This window comes from Rhinoderma darwinii, chromosome 3 (genome assembly GCF_050947455.1).
Source record: "Rhinoderma darwinii isolate aRhiDar2 chromosome 3, aRhiDar2.hap1, whole genome shotgun sequence".
Lineage (NCBI taxonomy): Eukaryota > Metazoa > Chordata > Amphibia > Anura > Rhinodermatidae > Rhinoderma > Rhinoderma darwinii.
Window position 1 is genome coordinate 323,564,611 of NC_134689.1, and position 24,774 is coordinate 323,589,384.

A 24,774-nucleotide genomic window follows, 5' to 3' on the forward strand; every position below is an offset into this window, starting at 1 on the left:
TATATGTGGAGCACTAGCTATATGGGAAGCTATATGTGGGGCAGCACGGTGGCTCAGTGGTTAGTACTATTGCCTTGCAGCTCTGGAGTCCATATACGGGCACTATCTACAGAGGCTCTATGGGGTCACTATCTACAGGGGGCTATGGGGGCACTATCTACAGGGGGCACGGTGTGTGTGACACAGTGTATGGTACTATTATAATCAGGGACACAGTGTATGGCGCTATTATAGTTAGAGGTGCATTGTATGGTACTTTATTATATTTAGAGGTGTTGAGAATTTTTTTTTTTTATAGGTGCAGAAATGTTTTAAAAGTGAGAAGCTGAAGACATCTGAGCTGAAAACTGCAGAAATGGGTCATGGCCATAGAGGTCTGGATCGGAGGGAGAAGAAAAGAACTAGAATCTGAGACGTCACCGGTGAGTCACTTAATGTAAATGTTTATTCTGCTTCTTATCAGTACTGTAGTCACTGTATGATCTGCAGCGAGATGATGGGTGGTATGATAATTTTTTGTGAAACAGCATCTCCCAGCATATTCTTACCATTGTCCGGGCCATGCTGGGAGTTGTAGTTTTACGCCGTACAAAGCTATATGGCAGGGGTTGCACTAAATTGAGCTGTATTTGTTCTGGTGCTGTATATATGTACTGAGCTTGGTTCTTGTGCTGTATTTATATATTGAGCTTGGTTCTGGGGCTCTATATATATGTACTGATCTTGGTTCTGATGCTGTATTTAAGTATTGAGCTTTGTTCTGGTGCTGTATATATGTGTGAGCTTGGTTCTGGTTCTGTATATAAGTACTGAGCTTGGTTCTGGTATTGTATATATGTACTGACCTTGCTTCTGGTATTGTATATATGTACTGAGCTTGGTTCTAGTGGTGTATTTATGTACTGAGGTTGATTCTGGTGCTGTATATATGTATGGAGCTTGGCTCTCGTGCCGTATATATGTATGAGCTAGGTTGTGGTACTGTATACATGTATGAGCTTGGTTCTGGAGCTGGAATTATATAGGATATATTTATAATAACAAAATTGCAGGGCAGATAGAATTGTTTTCAATTCATTGTATATTTCATGCGAACCTGTCTTGTAGTTTTAACCCCTTAAACCTCCACCATGCGGTAATCCATGTTCTGACAATATTTCCAAATGTATGTTTTTATCAGATGCAGCAACATTTTTAAAATCAACTTTTAAAACGGCGCACACTATATGCTAATTACTCATTAACAGGTCATGGGTCGGTGCCGCTATCCTGAAGAGTCACATAATCCTGCCTCCAAACCCACCTCTCTATGTTTGATTGTCATCCCCCTGGCTGATACAACTTTCTTGGATGCACCATTGCCTTGTACTACTTGGGAGGGTTGTGGCACTATACACATGGGGGGGGGGGGTGTGGCACTATATACAAGGGGCTGTGTGGCACTATCTACTAGGGGGGTTCTTTGGCACTTTTTACAAGGGGAGGGCTGAGCGGCACTACATACAGTGGGAGCTGTATAGCGCTATATACAGGGGGGCTTCATGGCACTATCTACAAGGGGGTGGGGGGGCTATCTACAAGTGCGGTGTGACACTGCCTACAGGCGGGGCTGTATGGCACAATCTACAGGGGGCAATGTCTATAAGGGGGGCTACGTAGGGCACCTGGGGGGCCCCAGTCAAGAGTTTGCTATGGGGCCCAGTCTTTCCTAGTTACGCCCCTGGAGGCATACAAGCATTAGGAGGAATTTAGGACCATTACAACTTTCCAGTCCCCACAGAACTTGTCAAATAACATTTAAGGTGTTATTTATACAGGACTACCGCTGTACAAAAGGTATGGCATAGAGGGGGATCCCCTGCTCTGCACCCCATTTATCCATCAGAGTAAAAGAGTTGCTGCAAAGAGCATCTGTCGCTCTGGAGAACTTGGCACAACCATAAATTACATTGTTGTTCATTGACTTCAGCGGGTATCAGGTAATGCTACATTTTCCTGAGATAACATTCCTATAAATCAGGAGTATCATTGGATCTAATGTGGAGTTGACCTAAGGGCTCATGCACACGACTGACCGGTTCATATGGAATCCATGGGTAAAGAAATTGTAGCATGTTCCATCAGATGCCATATTATAGAGGTATTCTCCCCTTTAAGCATTGCTTCTAGGGAGAGTGCCTCCATAAAAAGATGTTGTGCAGAGGCACCATATGGCGACACACGAAGTGCCTACAACTCTGTCGTGTGCAGAAGGCCTAACACTGTAATCTATCTAATATCTCATTTATTTTTAGATTCGCTCAGGTTTTTACTTAAAACTTTACCTTGCACTGGGGATGTCAAGCCGCCCCTTCATCTGTAGAAGTTGTCGGAAGTCCCCGCAGCTCATGTATTCCATCCCAAATAGCATGAGCATCTATTACATAGAAGGGACATACCGCCATCATTGTTTACAGGGCATTATTTCTAAATCATGAGAACATCTACATTTACTATATACAATAGATCAGCATTAACATAGGCTAAATGGCAATTAGGACGTTTGTATTTGACATTAAATATGGATTCTGTCATTCCTGCACACCTCCCTATATCACCCTATGAGACCTGCTGAATTAGCTATATAAGGGTATCCCCACCCCAAACACACCATGCAATTGATTTCCCTACTATTTTTCCAGCGATCATAAACATTGCTAAGAGCTGGAAAGTAATTGATGAGAAATTGTCTACTATATTATGGGTTATACAGCAGGCCCAGACTGACAGGAATTAGAGCAAAGTAGAGGTAAACATTTTTTGCAGAAATTAATTTTTAATCCATTTTTGTCTGTAACACAAAAAGGTTTAAACGGAGAAACGCAACTCAATAATTATTGGGCAGATACTGCAGTTTTTAGAAATATCCCACATGTGGTCCCAGTGTGAGACTTGACTCAAACACAGGCCTAAGGCCGGATTCACACGAGTGTATTTGGTCCGTGTTATACGGTCTGTATGTTGGCCGCATTTCCCGGACCGAACACACTGCAGGGGACCGGGCTCCTAGCATCATAATTATCTATGACACTAGGGGTCACTACCTCTCTGCGGGACACCTGTCCTTTACTGAAAACATGATTACAGTACGGGACAGTTTTCCCGCAGCGAGGCAGCGACACCTAGCGACATAGAGAACTATGATTCTAGGAGCCCGGCCCCCTGCAGTGTGTTCGGTCTGGGTAATGTGGCCGACATACGGACCGTATATCACGGACTGACCACTCTCGTGTGAATCCGGCCTAAGAAATGAAGGAGCACCTAGTGGATTTTTGGACCTCCTTTTTATTGGAATATATTTTAGGCACCCTGTCAGGTTTGAAGGGATCTTCTGGTGCCAAAACAATGGAAACCCCATTTGGGAAACTACAACTCTCAAGGAATTTATGTAGGAGTATAGTAAGCATTTTGACCCCACAGGTTTTTTGCTGAAATCATTGTAATTAGGCCGTGAAAATAAAAAAATATAATTTTTTTCTCATAAAATGTAGTTTTAGCTCAGATTTTTTCACTTTCATAAGATATAAAGGAGAAAAAGCACCCCAACATTTGTAAATAAATTTCTCCCGAGTTCGATAATACCCCATATTTGGTCATAAACTGATGTTTGGACACACGGCAGGGCTCAGAAGGGAAAGGGCACCATTTGGCTTTTGGACCTTAAATATTGCTGGAATTTCATTTTGGGTGCCATGTCACATTTGCAAAGCCCCTTAGCGACCAAGACAGTAGAAACCTCCCAAAAGTTACTCCATTTGGGAAACCTCCCCCCTTAAGGAATCTATCTAGGGGAATAGAGAGAATTTAGGCACTACATTCTTTTGCAGAACTTATTGGAATTAGATTGTGAAAATGAAAATCAACATGTTTTCCACTAAAATGTTGAATCTTTTTATTTTCACAAGGGATAAAGGAGAAAAAGAACCCTAAAATTAGCAAAGCAATTTCTCCCGAGTACGGCAATACCCCATATGTGGTGATAAACTGCTGTTTGGACACACGGCAGGGTTCAGAAAGGCAAGATCGCTATTTTGCTGGATTGTTTTTTGGCGCCATGTCGCATTTTCAAAACCCCTGATCTACCAGAGTTCAGGGGAAAGCTCTGAGATTTGACCTCATTTTGGAAACTTCACCCCTCAAGGTATTTATCATTTGCCTGGACATATGACAGGGTTCAGAAGAATAGAGCAACATGCACATTTGTGGCCTATTTTGGTGATTTTCGCAGCGTTGGCCCACAATTGCGGGGGTCGGACGTCAAATGGAAAAAGCAAATCCCCAAGTACTGACCCCCATTTTGGAAACTACACCCCTTAAGGTATTTTAACCCGGTGTTTTTTTTTATTATAACTACACCACTTAAGGCATTTTGACCCAGTATTTTTTTCATTATAACTACACCACTTAAGGCATTTTGATCCGGTGTTTTTTTATTAGAAAATAATATGCAGTGGATGGTGCAAAGTGAAAATTTCAATTTCCCACTGATATACCATTTTAGTGCATAATATATTATGCCTAGTTTGTGCCATTGAAGACAAATACGTAATAAACTGTTAAGGGGGTTCTCCCGGGTATGGCGATGCCATATATGTAGATGTAAACTGCTGTTTGGGCACACTGTAGGACTCGGAAGGGAGGGAGCGCCATTTAGAATTTGGAGCGTGGATTTTGTTTGGTAATAGTTCTGTTTGGGGTTTTTCTGGTATTTTAGTTTATAATGTGTGGGCATATGTAATCGGTGCGGAGTACATTAGGGCATGATAAGAGGGTATAATAATGGGGTAAATAAATAATAATCTGCAGATGTGTGGCCGGTGTCGCACTCATAAATGGTGCCTGATCTTATCCCCGTTTTGTAAGAAACTGTACCTTTTGTGTCACCATATTCTGAGAGCCAGAACTGGGTTGTTTTTTCGCCAACGGAGCTGTGTTAGAGCTTATTTTTTTGCGGGACAATTTGTAGTTTTTATTGGTACCATTTTTTTTATCACCTTTTATCTCTTTGTTTTTTTTAAAAAAAGGAGACCAAAAACCAGCAATTCTGACATTGTTCTTTTTTTTTTTACAGTGTTTACCATGTGCTATAAGTTCCATATTTACGTTATTCTGCAAATCGATACCATATGTACATCGATTTATTTTTTTTTATGTTCGGCAGCGTTTGCACAATAAAATCACTATTTTTTTAAATAATTTTTTTTTTTGTGCCACGATATTCTAGCCCCATATTCTGAGAGCCATAACTTTTTTATTTTCCGTCAAAAAAGCTGTGTAAGGGCTTGTTTTTTGCAGGACAGGTTGTAGTTTTTATGTGTACTATTATGGGGTACATGCAACTTTTTGATCACTTTTTGCTCTATTTTTTTTGGAGGGGATGGTGACCAAAAAACAGAGATTCTGGAATTGTTTTTTTGTTTTTACGGTATTCACCGTGCTGGAAAAATAACATGATAGTTTATTATGATACTTATTATGGGAAAAAAAGGCGGTTTTTGTCTTTTAACTTGAAACTTTTATTTTTTCGTACAACACTTTTGGGCCTGATAGGCTTCCATACTTGGCAGACCAGGGGGCCATTGTTGGGCCTCTGGTTGCCATAGCCACCATCGGCACTCCCGCAATCGTGTTGGCTACAAACCATCTAGATGACCGCGGCATCTAAGGAGTAAATCAGTGGGAATCGGAACTAGCTTCGGTCCCTGCCGTTACAGCAGGGTGTCAGCTGTAATATACAACTGACACCTGCTGGTGATGGCACGGTCTCAGCTTTTGAGCCCGATCCATCACTGTCACGTACAGTTACAGTTTGCACTAGGTCATTAGAAGCAACGACGTAACTGTACGTAACATGTTGTTAAGTGGTTAACATGCATATGTAAGCAAACAAAGGCCACCATTTGCTGATCAGCACTGCTACAATTTATGGACCCTTTTTTCGTATTTTGTCAATAAAGAAAGTAATTTAAAATCATTTCTGAGATGCTATATAAAAATGTCAGCGGATAAAATTGGAAGTGGTCAGTGAACTAAAACCCCAATAATTTTCTAAACAAAGGTGGCGAGAGTGCTCGAGTAGTGTCAAAGCCCTTGCAGTTCTGCTGGGATAGGAGATTCAATATTTAGCACATGGTATATGCAAAAAGCGAGCACCATATCTCATTGCCATATGGGGGTAATTTTTTTGTGGGACGAGTGGTAGTTTTTCACAGCACCATTTTATTGTACCATATAATGTACTGGGAAACGTGAAAATTCATTGGTGGAATTGGAAAAAAATTGTGATTTCTTTATACTTTTTTGGGTTTGGTTTCTACGGCGTTCACCGTGCCGTAAATCTGACATGATACCTTTATTCTGCTGGTCAATACAATTACGGCAATACCAAATTTTTATCATTTTTTTATGTTTCACTAATTTAAAAAAAAAAAAAAAAAAGTTACCATTCTCTTAGAGCCATAACTTTTTTTTTTCTACTGAATCAACTGTGCAAGCTGTGCTTTTTTTAGCACCATTAAGACTTTTTGATCACTTTTTATTCTAATTTTTGTGAGAGAAAAGGTGACCAAAAAACATCTTAAAAGGTTAAACGAGTGGGAACCCGCAAGTTTCACTGAAGTTTCAGCTGTTTCATACAACCATGAAAGAGGGTCCGCTTAATACTCCTTGTCCGACCTCTGCCATAAATATACGGTGGATGTTGGGAAGCGGTTAAAGGCTTATATGAGGTTAGAAAATTGTAGCAACTTTCGTCCAGTAACAGCACCACTCTTGTCCATAGGCTGATATTTCCGGATAGCGTTATTACCTTAGATGGGGCTGGGCTGCAATACAACACACAGCCCATATACAAGAGTGGCGCTGTTTCTAGAAGATAACAGCCATGTTTTTCTAATTTCAAACAACCGCTTTAGTATTTTCTGCTCTGTGCACGCTTACGAAGCATGAAACCATCCACCATGAACCTTCTGACTGGCGATCTATTCTGGTGACATCTATATTTATCGATATATATCTACAGAAGCAGAATATTTTTTGAACACTACAAAATCCACAGTAAGGCCATGTTCACAGCATATCCACCCCTAAACCCGCAGGGAATTCCGGACTAAAAAAACGGCATTAAACTGTGGTGCAGTTTTTGGGCAGAATGTCCGCTGCGGAAAACAGTGGTTGAAAAAAAAAAAAAAGCTTATACTTACCCCGGTCTCTGTAGTAATGGTGAAACGTCACTCTGTAGTTTGTGCAGACATTTCATATCCTGTGACTGCTGCAGTCTGTGATTGGCTGTAGCAGTCACTTGGGATGAAACATAATTCCAGGAGGCCGACCTGGACGGAGAACAGGGGGACGTCTCTCTATGACTGTGGAGACCAGGGTAAGTATAAACATTTTTTTTCTGAGTTGCGATTTTTGCAGCAGAAGCGCAGCTTTTTCACTACAAAAGTTGTAACGTATAGCTCTTTGTTGCAGGTTTCACCTCCCATTGAATTCAATGGGGAAAACCTACAACAGAGCAGCGATTCCGCAGCATAAATTGACATGTTGCAAATTAAAAAAACACAGGGCAGGTAAATTCATGAACGGTTTTTCGGCAGATTTTTACGCAGCATATGGATGAGAAATGTTCAAATCTCATCCACTCTGCTGCTACTGTATTACGCTGTGGATTTTCCGCAATGAAATCTGTTGCAGAAAATCTGTAGTGTTCACACTACATGTGGACATACTCTAGCTGTATATATAACGGTGAAGTCTGTGTTACGTACGGGGACATTTGATAATAAGATCATGGTCACTACTGTACCTCAGTTTGTAATGCGAACTCTGCGTGGACAAGGAAGGGGCTCCCAGATGCCAGCTGTAAGACTCGGTGTTCCACCAGTACCTCCGCCTCATCGTAGTTGGCAAGCAGGGCTCTCTTGCTGATGATCTTAACAGCATACTTCTGATGGTTAGAAGCATCCTCCGCCAACACGACCTTTCCAAAACTTCCCTGCCCGAGCACGTGATGGAATAATAATCTCGCTCTGATGTTATCCGAGATTGTGCTTCTAGAGCAGGTTGGCCGAACACCACTGTCCTCTATCAGGGTGAAAAATAATAGGAAACATGAGAAGACCTTAAAAGGAAATTGATGAATTTATGAATTTTTTATTATTATTATTTTATTTCTTTTTATACATTACATATTAAGTATTATGTCCCCTAATATTTTTTTTTATTAATACTTTTACATTATTTAGGGGCTGCCATTTTTATTAGCATTGGATTATGTGTCTCTTTACGACACATGCACAGATGTTATACGGCACATACAGGGCATAGGAGAGTTGGGACGGGAGCCGACCCTATCTCCTTTGCTGGTGCCATTCTAGCTGTGAACTGAGGATGCTCTGTGGCATGTGTAGTTCACAGTAACACTGCATAGGAGCTGGTTTCTAAGGGGAAGGCCGGCGCCATTTTATCGAAGATCGAAAGCCACGGTCGTACACTATTATGACGACTTCCGGCCGCGGCTTCGAGCAACACAAGGAAACGGAGAAGCAACTGCAGCAGAGATGCAGGGGCGACAGGAACACAACAGGTACTTTATTGGGGTGGCTGGCGCATGTTTGGAGTGGGGAGTTTGGTTAAAAGTGGCTGCATGCATGGTGTGGGGCGGTTTGGTGAGGAGAGGCTTCAAGAAGCGGCCGTACTGCTGACTGCAAGGAGTGAGGGGAGGCCGACATGACAGGATAGGAGGGAACAGGTGAGGAAAGGGTTAAGGTTATGTGCAGGGAATGAAGGGGAGGGGATTGGAAGTGAGGAGGGAGGGGGAGTAGGTCTCGGGCTTCCCGCTGTTTTCCTCAGTGCGAGGGAGACAGTGAGAAGTGAGACATCACAGGAGTAGCAGCAGCAGCAGCAGCAGCAGCAGCAGCAGCAGCAGCAGCAGCAGCAGCGTGTGTGTGTGTGTGTGTGTTCTTACCTGATCGTGGGAGATGGCGTCCTTCAGTGAACTTGTGGAGCGGCTCCGGGCGGCAGCTGATAATCAGGACGTCGGCTGGTTTGAGGAGCAGGTGACGAGACTTGTGGGGATGACTGTGCCCCAGGCTGCTGGGCCCCGGCGCTCTCATCGCGCGGTGTCCAGGGAGGGGGGAGGGGCGGCTTCCTATCTATCATCCCCTGCTGTTTTGTCCTTGGATCTAGGCAGCCCTCTGATGCTCAGCCCTCCGGATAGTGGAGTGAGCAGGCCCGTGCCCCAGGCTGCTGGGCCCCGGCGCTCTCATGGCGCGGTGGCCAGGGAGGGGGGAGGGGCGGCTTCCTCTCTATCATCCCCTGCTGTTTTGTCCTTGGATCTAGGCAGCCCTCTGCTGCTCAGCCCTCCGGATAGTGGAGTGAACAGGCCCGAGGTAGTTACGCCGGGGGTGGTGCCTGCTCGCAGGTCACGGCGTACACGACCCCCAGCGAGACTTAGCCCAGAGGAAATCCCGCGGGTTCGGCGCCGCCGGGGAAGCCCCTCCAGGGTCGCTGCAGGCCGGTCCCCAGGGAGAGCGGCATCCCCTAGGGGGTCCCGGCCTGGCAGAAATCCCCAGCCGCGGCGGTGCTTGGCGGTCAGGGGGGGGTTGGCTCCTGGCTTCCCCAATACCCCCCCCCCATCTAGTGTGGTTCATGATGCGGTGATGTCGGCAGCCCCGCCTGGTGAAGTGCCAATCAGGGGGCTGGCTGCTGCGAGATCTGAGTCCGGAAGACTGGCGAGTCCGGTGGGATGTGGAGTGCGGTCGGAACTGTGGATACCGCATAACGGGCAGCAAGTGGCTGGCCCTATCAGCGTCGGGGCCAATATGGAGGCCGGCCCTTCGGGACAGTCTGGTCGGGGATCTCCGTGTTCGCATTGTAGGTGCGGGCAGCGGTCGCAGATAACGGGTGACACGGATGAAGGAGACGTGGTTGAGGATCGGCGTGGGCAAGTTCGTCCGGCTGGCGGGATCACAGCGCCTGAGCAGCCAGGTGGGTGCTCTTCTTCTTTTCCTACTCTTACTCCGCGCATGGGGGGTGGCGCGGGGGATGCGGCGGGTTCTGGGGCAGTCGTCGGGTCTGCCGGGGGAGGTGGTAGCGGTCTCGATGACATAGTGGGATGTTTGCGTGAGCTGGTTAGCAGATTGGATAGGTCGCAGGCCCCGGTATCGGCGGGGGTGTCCCCGGTTGCGGTTTGGTCGGCGCCGCCGTTGGTAGTGCAGCCGCATGATAGGGTGCAAGTGGGGGGCTCGGCGGGGGCGGTGGCTGTGTCAGTGCAGACAGACGGGGCTCAAGAGGCTGACAGGGTGCGCTTGGATGATAGAGCAAGGGGGGAGGTGTATGTCTGTTTTGAGGGGCCGTTGGGGGCGCATTTAAAACAGGAAGTTCGGGAGCGTATTTGGAAAGACGAATATGTGGAGATATTTTCCCTTCCGTTGGTAAAATTTAATTTGGACAAAGGGAAGAGGGATGAGAGCAAAAAGGAAGAGGAGGAACGTCGGCGTTATCGGCTTATCCCACAAACATTTGTGAATTGGCTGCAGGCCTTTGCGATCTTGGCTAGTGTGGTGGGGGAAAAGGCGCCGGAAAATTGTTCCGCGCTTTTTTGCTATATGGATGCTATCGGTGAGGCGCATCGGGCTTATGGCGGTATGGCGTGGCTGCGTTCTGATGAACAATTTCGGCAGCGGAAGGCGGTTCGGCCCGGCATTAGATGGGATCAGAAGGATATCGCATTATGGTTGAGGGTGACGGCTCCGGTTAAGCCGGGACAGTCCTTTCCAGGGAGCGGAGGGTCTGCAGGGCAGGTCGGTCAGTCTGGTCAAAGTTCCGGTTCAAAACTCGGTTTTTGCTGGCAGTTTAACGACGGCCAGTGTAAATTTGGGGCAACGTGTAAGTTCAAGCACGTGTGTTCCCATTGCAGCGGGTCATCTCATGGCGCATCAAGGTGTTTGCGAAAAGGCAAGAAGGGAGGGGGTTCAGCTGGTCAAGGGGGTGACGCCGGTGAAGCTGGAAAGGATGGCCCCCTTTCTAGGTAGATACCCGGATAGGGATGGGGCGCAATTGATTGCGGATGGTTTTAGCGTGGGTTTTGTAATTCCTTCTCCTCCTTATGATATTCCAGTGACTCGCCGGAATCTCCGGTCCGCTTACCAGCATGCGGGGGTGGTGACTGAAAAACTTCTTAAGGAAGTGGGTTTGGGTCGCATGGCTGGGCCTTTTGTTGAACCACCGGTGTCGGATCTTGTGGTTTCCCCGTTGGGTGTGGTGCCGAAGCGGGAGCCAAACAAGTTTCGGTTGATTCATCATCTTTCTTTTCCCCGGGGTGCATCGGTTAACGATGGTATTGATCCGGTATTGTGTTCGGTGGTGTACGCGTCATTTGATAAAGCGGTGGCGCTGGTGCAGGAAGCGGGCGCAGGTGCTTTGTTGGCAAAAACCGACATTGAGGCGGCTTTCCGGTTGCTGCCGGTTCATCCCAAGAGTCAACCGTTGTTGGGTTGTTTTTGGGAGGGGAAGTTTTTTGTGGATCGTTGTTTGCCAATGGGCTGTTCCCTGTCTTGCGCCTACTTTGAGGCTTTTAGTTCTTTTTTGGAATGGGTAATTAGGGATGTCGCAGGTGTGAATTCAGTTATTCACTACCTGGATGATTTTTTGTGTGTGGGCCCAGGCAGATCAGCGGTGTGCGCCAATATTTTGTTTGCCTTGCAGAGAGTCATGAAGGAGTTTGGAGTCCCGCTGGCTCCTGACAAAACGGAGGGGCCTGTTACGGTTATTCGTTTTTTGGGCATCGAAATTGACTCGGTTTTAATGGAATGCAGGCTTCCGGAGGATAAGTTGGTGGCTCTTCGTTTGGAGGTTCAGGCGTCGTGTCGGCTTAAAAAGGTCACCTTACGTAGTCTGCAGTCATTGTTAGGGAAGTTAAACTTTGCATGTCGGATCATGCCTATGGGCAGGGTGTTCAGTAGGCGGTTGGCGGCGGTGACTGCTGGTGTGAGGGCTCCGCATCACTTTGTCAGATTGAGAGGGGAGCATCGGGACGATTTGGAAGTGTGGCATCGGTTTTTGGGACAGTACAACGGCAGGTCCTTGTGGATGGCTGGGGCTTTCGATTCCGTGGATCTGGATTTATTTACGGATGCGGCTGGAGGGGGCGGTTTTGGTGCTTATTGTGGTGGCCAGTGGTGTTCTGGGGGATGGCCGGTTAGTTGGGTGGAAAGCGGTTTGACAAAGAACCTGGCCCTGCTCGAGCTGTTTCCCATCGTGGTCGCTGTGACCATTTGGGGGGATAGGCTCAGGGACAAGAAGATTCGTTTTCACTGCGATAACCTAGGGGTGGTGTTGGCTATCAATAACATCTCGGCGTCTTCTCCTCCGGTGGTTCAACTGTTGCGGCATTTGGTGTTGGTTTGTTTGTCATTAAATGCTTGGGTGGTGGCGGTGCATGTGCCGGGGGTTGAAAATTGCGTTGCTGATGCCCTTTCTCGCTCACAGTGGGATCGTTTTCGTCAGCTGGCGCCGGGAGCGGATCGGATCGGCATGGTATGTCCGGATCATCTTTGGGAGTTGGTCTCTCTGCGGCAGGAGCATTGATTGAGCGATCCTTGGCGAGTTCTACATGGGCAGCGTATAGGGCTGGCTGGGCTCAATGGGAGCTTTGGTTGAGAGGTTTGGGTGACGTCCGGTCAGACCGGGACATGATGGTGGCCTTATTGTATTGGTTGGGGGATGCGTATGAGTCTGGTGTGTTTGTAGCGAAAGTGAATAAGTTTGTGTCCGCTGTGGCATTTGGCTTGAAATTGCATGGCGAAAAAGACGTTACCAAAGAATTTTTGGCGGTTCAAGCTTTAAAAGGTATTCGCAGGGGAAGAGGGTCGGTAGATCGGCGGCGGCCAGTTTCTTACCGAATTCTTTGCCTATTAGGAACGGCCGTGGAGTTGGTTTGCAGTTCAGCCTTCGAAGTCCGGTTGTTTCGCTTGGCTTTTTCAGTGGGTGAATTGGTGTCACCAAGTGGGTTGCGCGCGGGGGGACTGAGTCAAGAGGATGTGGAGTTGTTTGCCGATAGAGTGGAGATATTGCTGCGCAGGTCAAAAACGGACACGGCGGGTAAGGGGACGCGAATTGTGTTATTTTCCATCAGGGGCTCGGCGGTGTGTCCGGTACAGTGTATGTCTGCTTTTGGGGTACAGGTGGGGGTAATGGGGGTTCCGTTACTGCGGCATGAAGACGGGTCCTTTTTATCCAGGTTTCAATTTGGGGCAGTGTTTAAACGCTGTTTGCTGGCAATTGGGTTGCAGTCAGCTGAGTATTCTTCCCATTCGTTTCGTATTGGCGCAGCAACTGAGGCGGTGCGAAGGGGGGTTGGATGAGGCTGGGGTCAGGCGTATCGGGAGATGGGAGTCTAACCGTTTTCGATCTTATGTGCGGCCTCACTTGCTGTCAGACTGTTAAGAAGCTGCTGGGAGTTATGTGGTGCTGGTGGAAGATGGAGTGTGATTGGGAGTTGTAAGAAGTGTGTGTTTATTTCTTTCACAGGTTCGCGTCCTTTGCTGGTGTGGATCCTGGGGCACTCCTTTGTGTACTGGGGCGCATTACGGGCGGAGGTTCGCCCGGATGGTCGTCAACTAAGGATTCCGCGGGAGGATGCTATCCTGCATTGGCTGGGTTTTCGGGGAATGGTTTGGTCAAGGGTACTACCGGAATTCCAGGTGTATACGCAGCTAGACCGGGTTCCCGAAATTTTAGTTTTACATGTTGGGGGGAATGATTTGAGTGTTCGCCCTTTTCGAGATTTGGTGAGGGATATTAAGCACGACTTGTTGTGTTTATGGGCATTACACCCGGGCCTGATTATAGTATGGTCAGATATTGTACCAAGAAAGACATGGCGCTTGGCCCGATCCGTGGAGAGACTTAATAAGGCCAGAATAAAAGTAAACAGGGCTGTGTCGGCATTTGTGGCAAGAAATGGAGGTGTTGTGGTCAGGCATAGGGATCTGGAAGGGGGGGTAGGTTGTTATTGGAGACAGGATGGGGTGCATTTGAATGAGGTGGGGATGGATTTGTGGAGTTTGGCCCTAGCAGACGGGATTGAAAGAGGTGTGTTGGTGTGGAGGAGCTCACGGCCTTGAGGCGGTCAAGGTCCATGTCGCAGTGGCGGGGGGAGTCCTTGAGGTTGGTCAGTAAAACTGGTGGGGGGGGTCGCATCAGGGGTATGCGTCCCCCAAAAATAGGTGGAAGGCTTCTTAGGGTGTTACCCCTTTGAAGTGCTTTATGGAAAAGCCATCTGCAAGAAGGTGCCTTCGAGCCGGTTTACGGCTGGAGGTAAAACAAGTGGTGGTGGCAGATGGCTACGTTTTTTATAAGTCGTGGTAACCTCAAGGGCTTCCCCTGGTCAATTATAAGGTGTTATTTATATTGACCCTGTTAAGGGTTTGGTATGTGTATTCTGGTAGAATTTCCAATGTGTGGGAATTCTAAGTTATTTAAAGTTTGGGTTATAAAATTTTCTAATTTTATAAAATTTATAATAAACGGCTGCTGTGGCCATTAAAATCCAACCTGGTGTCGTGTGTTATTATTCTAAAAGGGTAAGGAATAATTATGGATCACTCGACTCTACTTATCCAAGTCATGTTTGGTGTGGATTTTGGTGAGGAGCGGCTGCTTTATTAGTGTGTCAAGGTTTTGATGGGGAGTGGCAGCTTGTTTTATGTGGATGCGGGGTCTAATGAGAAACTGTAGCATGTTTGGTCGGGGGTTTGGTTAAAAGCAGCTGCATGCTTGGTGTGGGGGGGATTTGGTGAGGAGCGGCTGCATGATTGGTGTGGGGGGGTTTGGTGAGGAGTGGCTGCATGTTTTGTAAGGATGGGGGGTCTGGTGAGAAACGGTAGCATGCTTTGAGTGGGGGAGTTTGGATAAAAGCGGCTGCATGTTTGGTGTGAGGGGGTTTGGTGAGCAGCGGCTGCATGTTTGGGGGGTCTGGTGAGAAACGGTAGCATGTTTTGAGTGAGGGGTTTGGTTAAAAGCGGCTGCATGTTTTGTGTGGGGGGGTTTGGTGAAGAGCGGCTATATGTTTGGTGTGTGGCTTTTGGTAAGGAGCGGCGGCATGTTTACAGAGCGCACTAAATTTATGGGGGTACAAACTGGGGGCTTAACTTCTATATGGGGGCATAAGCAGGGCCTAATGTCTATACGGGGGCACAAAGTCACGTTTTACTGCTGTCGTGAGTTCTACCGCAAAGGGGCCTACTAAGTCTGTGTCGACCAAGGGTCCACATAAACCTGGAGCCGGCCCTGTGTGGGGGTTTTGGTGAGGAGCGGCTTCATGCTTGTTTGGTAGCTGCCACTGACTTTGTTTCCTCCATGGGAAAACAATTTTCTCTCTAGTGGATGAAATTTCAGTTGACAGGTAGCAGAGTTACATGACGGGCAATTTCTATTCCCTGTCATGCATATTTGCCTAGCTGACACTCACTTTTTCTCCATCATGGGAAACAATTGTCCCTCTGGCGGATGATTTTTCAGTTCACAGGTAGCAGAGTTATATAATATATGATGTAAGTTATATAATATGATGTAAACCAGCCTATGAAAGCTTACATCAAGACAACAGAAGAAAAGCAATAAGATTGCAGGAACAAATAATCTTCAGATAAGTTTGAAAATTGGTGTTCATGTTTTTTTTTTTTACAGATTTCCCGATATGGATTACTTTGGATTCACTGTATTTCGCCGGACCTGCTGTTTATTAAAATGGTCAAAGAGGGATGTCTAAGCGGAGTGCAGTCAAAATGTTTAACCGTCATATCTAATTCCCAGGGGACTCTTTGTGGGTCTCTGCCATGGGGAAACATTTTCCTCTCTGGCGAATGATTTTTCCATTGACAAGTAGCGGAGTTATATAATGGGGAATTATTTTTCTCCGACATGTAACTCTGCTACCTGCCAACGAAAATCATCTGCCAGAGGGAAAAATATTTTCCCATGGAGGAGCACAATGAAAGCCTCACCTGGTAACTAGACATGACAAACATAATTTCCCATCAAGTACGGGTATGTTCACACGCTTACTAAAAAACTTCTGAAAATAAGGAGCTGTTTTTAAGCAACTCGCGTTTTACGTGGCGTCTTTTTACGGCTGTTTTTGGAGCTGTTTTTCTATAGAGTCTATGAAAAACGGCTCCAAAAACGGCTCAAGAAGTGACATGCATTTCTTTTTCACAGGCGTTTTTTTACGCGGCCGTTTTGAAAAACAGACGCGTAAAAAAACGTCCCTTTGGAACAGAACGCCGTTTTTCCCGTTGAAATGAATGGGCAGATGTTTGGAGGCGTTCTGCTTCCGATTTTTAGGCCGTTTATGGCCCGAAAAATGGCCGAAAATAAGCAGTGTGCACATACCCTAACTCTAAGGCAAAATTCACAAGTATGTGTGCGTTTCGGGCGCGCAAAAAACTCAGCGTTTTGCGCGCGTTGCAGTTCCGTGTGTCATAAGTTATTTGCTGCGTGGCTGCGTGATTTTCATGCATATGCCATCCTTATGACACGCGGTTTTGATGCTTAGAAACTGCAATGAATGTGGTGCTTTTCTTTTTTCCTTCATTTATTTAACAACTATAGCGCGAATCACGCGCCGGACACGGAAGTGCGTCCGTTACTGTGCGCAGTTTTCACGCACCCATTGACTTCAATGGGTGCGTGATGCGCGAAAAACGCTCAAGTATAGGACATGTCATGAGTTTTAGGCCTCGTGCACACTTCCATCACCGTTTTCACTGCCATTTTTGACGGATCCGTGTGCCCGTTTTAGCGGCCGTGTGATTTCCGTGTGTACTCCCATGTGCACTCTGTGTTTCCGTTTCCAAGCGCCGAGCATGGTACTGTCCAGGATGACGTCAGAAGACCGGCCTCCAAGGATGACGCTTCATACCACGTGACCGCCTCTGCAACCAATCACAGGCTGCAGCGGCCTCTGCAGCCAAACACAGGCTGCCGCGTCATACAGGAAGGCTGGACTGGAGGAAGAAGAGGGACTCGTCACCAAGACAACGACCAGGGTACGTATGAACTGCTTTTTATTTTATTTTTAATCAGCAGCCTCTTCTCTCTATCAGTGATTGATAGAGATAAGTGGCTGCCGATTAGTGTAATATATCTGTAATGTACCTCTGCCTGCCCGGCCGTTGCTAGGCAACGGCTCAGTCACACACGGACGGCGCACGGATGCGTTCCGTGTGCCTTCAGTTTTTTTGACGGCCCCATTGACTTGCATGGGCCTCACGGTCACGGAATCTCGGACCAAAGTAGGGCATGCTCTACTTTTGATCGGAACGGAGCAACGGGACTGTCAAAAAACTGAAATGTGCATGGCCCCATTGAAATGAATGGGTCAGGGTGCTAGCCATCAGAAAAATGGCTAGCACCCTGAAGGAAAAGACTGAAGTGGGCATGAGGCCTTACGCAGCGGACACACGCTGCGTGAAAATCACGGACTGTCTGAACGGCCCCATTGAGTTACAAAGGTCCGTGAGAAATCATGCGCGTAATACGGACGGAAAATACGCTCGTGTAAATAAGGCCTAAGGGTCAGTTCACACATTGCGTTACTACTGCGGAATTAGTTGTGGAAAATCCGCAGCACATACAGTAGCAAAGTGGATGAGATAAAACAAATCTCATCCACACGCTGCGTAAATACTGCGCGGAAAGAACACTCAGAAATTGAACTGCGGTGCAGAGTTTTAATCAAATGTCAATTGTATTTGCGTAAACGCTGCTTATTTGTTGCGGGTTTTCCCCATTGAGTTCAATGGGGAGGTAAAACCCGCTACAAATAGCAGTTGTTGCGTTTTTTGCAGCAGGTTCGCAGCGATTCCTCTGCAAAAAACGCAACTCAGAAAAAGAAATAAATCTTATACTTACCCGGGAGTCTGTGTTTCTTCCTCCAGGCCGGCCTCCTAGGATGACGTTTCATCCCATGTGAACGCTGCAGCCAATCACAGGCGTTCACATTGGATGAAACGTCATCCCAAGAGGCCGGTCTGGATGACGTCAGAGGGCTGGCCTCCTGGGATGATGCTTCATCCCATGTGACCGCCACTGCAGCCAATTACAGGCTGCAGCGGTCTCCTAGGATGAAACGTCATCACAGGAGGCCGCCAGCTGTCCACAGTGGACAGTTTGGTGTGGTTTTGCTGCGGGCGGATATGCTGCGTGCTTTTACGCAGTGTATCTGCCACGTTTGAACTCAGCATAATACCTGTCAACTGGATGACGTTTCATCCCATGTGACTGCTGCGGTCAATAATAGGCTGCAGTGGTCACATGGGCTACAGCGTCATCCCAGGAGGCCAGACTGCTCGGACAATAGAAGGATGTGTTGCCATGACAACAGCATGGGGTAAGTATAGACGTGGGGTTTGTTTGTTTTTTTCAATGCTGGTTTCCGCAGTGGAGATTCCACTCGAATATCTGCACCTCAATTTGCTGCATTTTTTCTGTCACAATTCACTAGGTTTTCTAGGTTGGATACGCTGCTTACTTTTACGCAGCATTTTCCACTCTTAGGAACCCAGCCTGAGACTGCCCCAGAAGAAGCTGAAAGGACGAAACCCTGGGTCGGGCTACAAACTTGGCGCGCCACATGCTTGATGTTTTAACTTTTGATGTGCTTTATCTGCCTTATACTTTGTGAGTGTTAGGCTGGGTTCACACGTGGCGGAATTTCACTTAAATTCCGCTGCGGACACTCCGCAGCGTTAATCCGCAGCGGAGCCGTTTCTGCATTGACTTCCACTTCTATTTAGAAGTGTTCATTTAGACGATGCGTAACATTCCGCTGCGGAGCATAGGCTGCGGAGCGGAATTTGGTGTCCGCAGCATGCTCTGTCTGTTGCGGAGCAGTGGCGGACTCATGGCGGAATTTCTCCATTGACTTCAATGGAGATTCTAAGTTCCGCAATGAAGTCCGCAGCTGTCATGCACATGTTATGTGTGCTGCGGATGCGTCTTGCTTTTTTACCATGACATTTCTTCATTCTGGCTGGACCTATGTATTTCTAGGTCTACAGCCAGACTGAGGAAGTCAATGGGGCTCCCGTAATGACGGGAGCGTTGCTAGGAGACGTCAGTAAATAGTCACTGTCCAGGGTGCTGAAAGAGTTAAGCGATCGGCAGTAACTGTTTCTGCACCCGGGACAGTGACTACCGATCCCAATATACAGCAACCTGTAAAAAAATATAAGTTCATACTTACCGAGAACTCCCTGCTTCTGTCTCCAGTCCGGCTTCCCAGGATGACGTTTCAGTCTAAGTGACGGCTGCAGCCAATCACAGGCCAATAACAGGCTGCAGCGGTCACATGGACTGCCGCGTCATCCAGGGAGGTCGGGCTGGATGCCGAAAGAGGGACGCGTCACCAAGACAACGGCCGGTAAGTATGAAATTCGTTTACTTTCACTAGGGAAAGTGCTGTCCCTTCTCTCTATCCTGCACTGATAGGGAGAAGGGAAGCACTTTTCCCGCAGTCCGCAGCAGCTAGTCCGCATCAATTTACTGCACATTTTGTGCAGATCCGCAGCAGAATCTGCAACGCAGATTCTGTGCGGCATTGATGCGGACAGTTGCGGAGGAAATCCGCCACGTGTGGTCATGCCCTAAATAGATTGTGTGCTGTGAAGCTAATTTGCGGTGTGCCACCATCTTCCATCCTTATTTCTCAAGGGTAATCTGTTTGGATACTTGGAAATACCTGAGAGCCAGCGCCTGGATAACGATGCACTGTGGTACTACATGGCCCAGGAGAACGAAGCGCAACACTGAGACTAATTGTCTATTGCTCATGTGCTGGGGGAAGTGGAATCCTCTGAAGAAACTGTCACTGTAGATAAGCACCGTTTGGGCGGAGATTTTATGTATTTGGAGCTTAAGGCCTGATTCACACGAACGTGTTAAAGGTCCGTGGGACGGACATTGAAACAGCGGCCGTCCCACGGACCTATGTAATTCAATGTGGCTGTTCACACAGCCGTTGTTTCAACGGACCGTGCGAAGGGTTCGTGCGAAAATAGAACATGTCCTATATTTTCACGCATCACGCATCCCTCCATAGACTCTCAACTATGGTGAATACGTGACATCGCGTCCCGCAGCGCTGAGCACGGATGCACCTTGGACATGTGAATCAGGCCTAAGACTGTGTTTACATCTGCGTCGGAGGCCTTGACAGGAGCCGCCGTTGCAGATTCAGTCGTTTTTGAATGCAGTGCTATTTTGTCCGGAAAAATGACAGACACATGACACAAACCCAATGGAACCCATTAAAGTGAGAGGGTTCTGTCAGGCGCCACTGTTATGTCATGCGACAGATCCGGCGCCTCCAGTATTTTTTTTGTTTTGCTCCTATGACGGAACAGAACAACGAGAACAACCAACGCAGATGTGAACAGACCCTAAGAAGATGAGTATTTAAGACTAGGGCTACACCTAGACTTTGAATAGCTCAATGTGAAAAAATCGCTCTCAAATCGCTCTCCATAGAAATACATTGACCAGCTTAAAGGGTAACTAAACTTTCAGAAAACTGATTGGTGGGGGTCCGAGCACTAAGACCCCACTGATCCTTAAATCGAAGCTGCAGAAGTGCTCGGGTGAGCGGCTGAGCTGCTTCATTTCTGATCGCTTTTTTTGCAAAGCCGATGTAACATTGTACGGACTCAATAGAAAGTCTAAGGGCCCGTGCATCGTTACATCGGCCTTCCGAAAAAAGCCGATCAGAAACTAAGCGGCTCAGCGCTTTTTGTAAATCACTACATGCCGGGAATTCTAAGCCATTTCACAAACTAGTAGCTGGTATGGCTTCACCATAGAGTAACATGAAATGACTTGCAAATTGCTCTTTAACCCCTTAACGACATGGCACGTACATGTACGTGGCAGCCGTTAAGGGGAAGTATGGAGCGGGCTAACGGGATATGCTTGCTCCATACTTATCGGGTGACGGCTGTGTAATACAGCAAACACTTCACTGTAACACAATTCACTGTACTCCTCACTGCAATCTAAGGGTATGTTCACACGAGGGCATCCGTTACGGCTGAAATTACGGGGATGTTTCAGCCTGAAAACATCCCCGTAATTTCAGCCGTACCGGCATGTGCAGGCGCTTGAACGCCGCGTCAATTACGGCCGTAATTAGCGCTGCTATTCATTGGAGTCAATGAATAACGGCTCCAATTACGGCCAAAGAAGTGACAGGTCACTTCTTTGAAGCGGGCGTCTATTTACGCGCCGTCATTTGACAGCGGCGCGTAAATATACGCCTCGTGTGAACAGACAAACGTCTGCCCATTGCTTTCAATGGGCAGATGTTTGTCAGCGCTATTGAGGCGCTATTTTCCGACGTAATTCGGGGCAAAAACGCCAGAATTACGTCCGTAAATAGGCCGTGTTTACATACCCTAAAGCGTTAGAATCAGGGGGGCTTCATAGGAGACTGGAAGAAACACATTAGTATTGCAGTATATCATGTAAGCGATCCAACGATCTCTGATTCAAGTCCCCTAGGGGGACTAATAAAAAAAGTAAAAAAAACAGTTAAAGTTTTTTTTAAAGTTTAAAAAATAAAATTATTAAAAGTTAAAAAGAAAAACAACCTTTTCCTATTTTATGTTACATTTTTTTTAGAGTTAGGGTATGTTCACACGGCCTATTTACGGACGTTTTTGCCCCGAATTACGCCCGAAATTAGCGCCTCGATAGCGCTGACAAACATCTGCCCATTGAAAGCAATGGGCAGACGTTTGTCTGTTCACACGAGGCGTATATTTACGCGCCGCTGTCAAATGACGGCGCGTAAATAGACGCCCGCGTCAAAGAAGTGACCTGTCACTTCTTTGGCCGTAATTGGAGCCGTTATTCATTGACTCCAATGAATAGCAGCGCTAATTACGGCCGTAATTGACGCGGCGTTCAAGCGCCTGCACATGCCGGTACGGCTGAAATTACGGGGATGTTTTCAGGCTGAAACATCCCCGTAATTTCAGCCGTAACGGACGCCCTCGTGTGAACATACCCTTAACATAACTTGTATCGCAGCGTCCGTGAAAGTCAGAACTATTAGAATATAATGTTATTTAACCCATTCGGTGAACGCTGTAAAAAAACAAAAAGTAAAACCCTTAAATTGCTGTTTTTTGGTCACCTTAACTCCCCCAAAAAATGGAATAAAAAGTGATCAAAAGGTTGCTTGTACCCCAAAATGGAACCAATAAAAACTTCAGCTCGCCCCACTAAAACTAAGCCCTCAATCGACGGAAAAATAAAAAAGTCATGGTTCTCAGATGTGATCAATTAGAGTATGTTCACACGCTTAGCAAAAAAACATCTGAAAATACGGAAGCTTTTTTCAAGGGAAATTATCCTCTGATTTTCAGGCATTTTTTGAGCCGTTTTTTGAGCTGTTTTTCATAGTCTTCACTGGAAAATCAGCTCCAAAAAACGCCTCAAGAAGTGACATGCTACTTCTTTTTACGGAGCGTCTTTCTACGCTCCGTTTTTTTAAAACAGAGGTGTAAAAAGACGCCCCGTATGAACTAAATGCTGTTTTTCCCATTGATTTCAATGGGCAGATGTTTGTAGGCGTTCAGCTTCCGTTTTTTCAGGTGTTTTTCAAGGCGTGAAAGCCCCGAAATATGCCTGAAACAACTGCGTGTGAACATACCCGGGCGGACCTGACGCATTCAGGTCTCAGCACACGGTGCAGCTGCTCTGTATAGAGAATGCAGAACCGCTGTAGCTCAAAAAGTAAAAATAATTTTTAATAAAAACTAATTATAAAGTTGCACCAAACACACTGATAGACATTATTATTATTATTATAAAATAAAAAATCTCTTTCAAAGGTTTACATATCCTTTAGGGCCAGTTCACACAGAGTTTTTTGACCAGAAAACCGCGTCAGAAAACACGCCAAAAAACAGCCAAAAATGCCTCCCATTGATTTCAATGGGAGGCGGAGGCGTTTATTCCCGCGAGCGGAAAAACTGGCTCACGGGAAAAAGAAGGGAAATGCCCTATCTTCGGGTGTTTACACCTCTGACATCAATGGGAGGCAGAGAAAGCGTATTTCGCAGCTTTTTTTTTGCCAGCGGCGCTCAATGGCCGCGGGCGAAAAACGCAGCGAAAATTGGCATTCAGATTTTCTGCCTGCAAAAATCTCTGTGTGAACCCAGCCTTAAGCATTTTTCTGTATTGAACTAGATGAGCATGTGGCAACTTCTAGGAAATGTCCTTTAGTGGAGATTCACGGCAGTTGTTAAGCAGAAGAACACACAACTTTACATGAGTTAGAATTTTATGTGTCATGTGACGGGAAAGTTTTCCTTAAATTCAGAAGATACACATTTTTGCATGGGAAAAAGACAAGTCATATAGTGATTAGATTTCTATCACACAAATGTTTTGGGGAGGGAAAAGTTTCTAGACATTTCCTTTATTTATTTTTCCTCCCCTCTAAAAGCCATAACTTTTTTATTTTTTCGTCGACATATCCGTATGAGGACTTGTCTTTTGCGGGACAAGTTGTCGTTTTTTTCATGGCACCATTTCATGTATTATACAATATACTGAGATTGCTCTATGTTTTGGTGTGTTTTGTTTTTACAGTGTTCATTACGCAGTAAAAACGACATGTTCACATTATTCTATGGGTTGATACGATTACGGCGATACCAAATTTATGTTTTTTTTAAAATGTTTTGCCACTTTTATAAATAAAATGCTATTTGTCTGCCACGTGTGAATTTAGCCCAAGAAGCAACAGCAGGATCTCTAGATGTTCATGAAGGAAACCTCCACAATGGTGGACATGAAATGTGATTCCATGTGCAGTAATAAGAGGGTTGCAGCATGTGTGACTATATAGCTAGGTGTATATAATGTATTTGAATATATATCTACCTGAGACTCTCTGGTCATCCTGCTGTTTTTCTTCTTTCTGGAAGTCTTGATCTTTCTTGTTCTTTACATCTTTCTTGTTGGGATCCATCTTCTGATCCGAAGAGATCTTCTTAGGGGTCTTTGTTTCTTCATCTGATGAGCTCAAGATGGCACATGGCTTCCGTCCTTTCCTCCTCACAACAACCTCCTCTTCTTCCTCCATCAGTTTCTCCTCATCAGCCGATGAGTCCGAAATCGGTCTTCTTTTCTTTCCTCTTCTCTTCTCAGTTTCTTCCTCCATCCTTTTCTGCCCATCAGCCGATGAGTCAGAAATCGGTCTTCTTTTTTTCTTTCTTCTCTTTCTCCCAAAAATCTCCTCTTCTTCCTCCATGATTTTCTGCCCATCAGCCGATGAGTTAGAAATCTGTCTTCTTTTTTTCCCTCTTTTCTTCCTCACAACAATCCTCTCTTTCTCCAAATCCATCTCAGCACTTTTCTTGGAGTTAGCAGACATCTCCACTGTCACCAGTCAACTCTAACTGCCACTCTCAACTGCCAACTGCAGTTCACAGGTGCTCTGGCCCGGGTGGCATTGGTCATGTGATCCGTAACTGACCAATAGCTTTTAAGTTCTATAGTTATAGGTGTTATCATTATTGTATATTTGCCTTATATTTAAATGTTGTAATTCCACTGAATACATCAGCCAGTATTAGGCACAGTAAGGATCCCTTCACACTATAGTTTAGCTCATAGATTTCTCCATTATCCAGTTATGGTAGACAACATTCCCATGCCATC

General features: G+C 46.3%; 1 protein-coding gene across 1 annotated transcript in view; it reads right to left on the reverse strand.

Moving 5' to 3' along the window:
* The window catches only part of LOC142750461 (protein kinase C theta type-like), a 28,228-nt gene extending 3,685 nt beyond the window's left edge, over positions 1 to 24,543 (reverse strand). The window contains exons 1-3 of the mRNA XM_075859465.1: positions 23,995 to 24,543; positions 7,847 to 8,124; positions 2,325 to 2,416 (exon numbers count right to left, since the gene is read on the reverse strand). Coding sequence (XP_075715580.1) covers positions 2,325 to 2,416; positions 7,847 to 8,124; positions 23,995 to 24,487 — 863 coding nt within the window. The 5' untranslated portion in view covers positions 24,488 to 24,543. The remainder of the gene's footprint in view (positions 1 to 2,324; positions 2,417 to 7,846; positions 8,125 to 23,994) is intronic.
* Between the last annotated feature and the right edge of the window lie 231 nt (positions 24,544 to 24,774).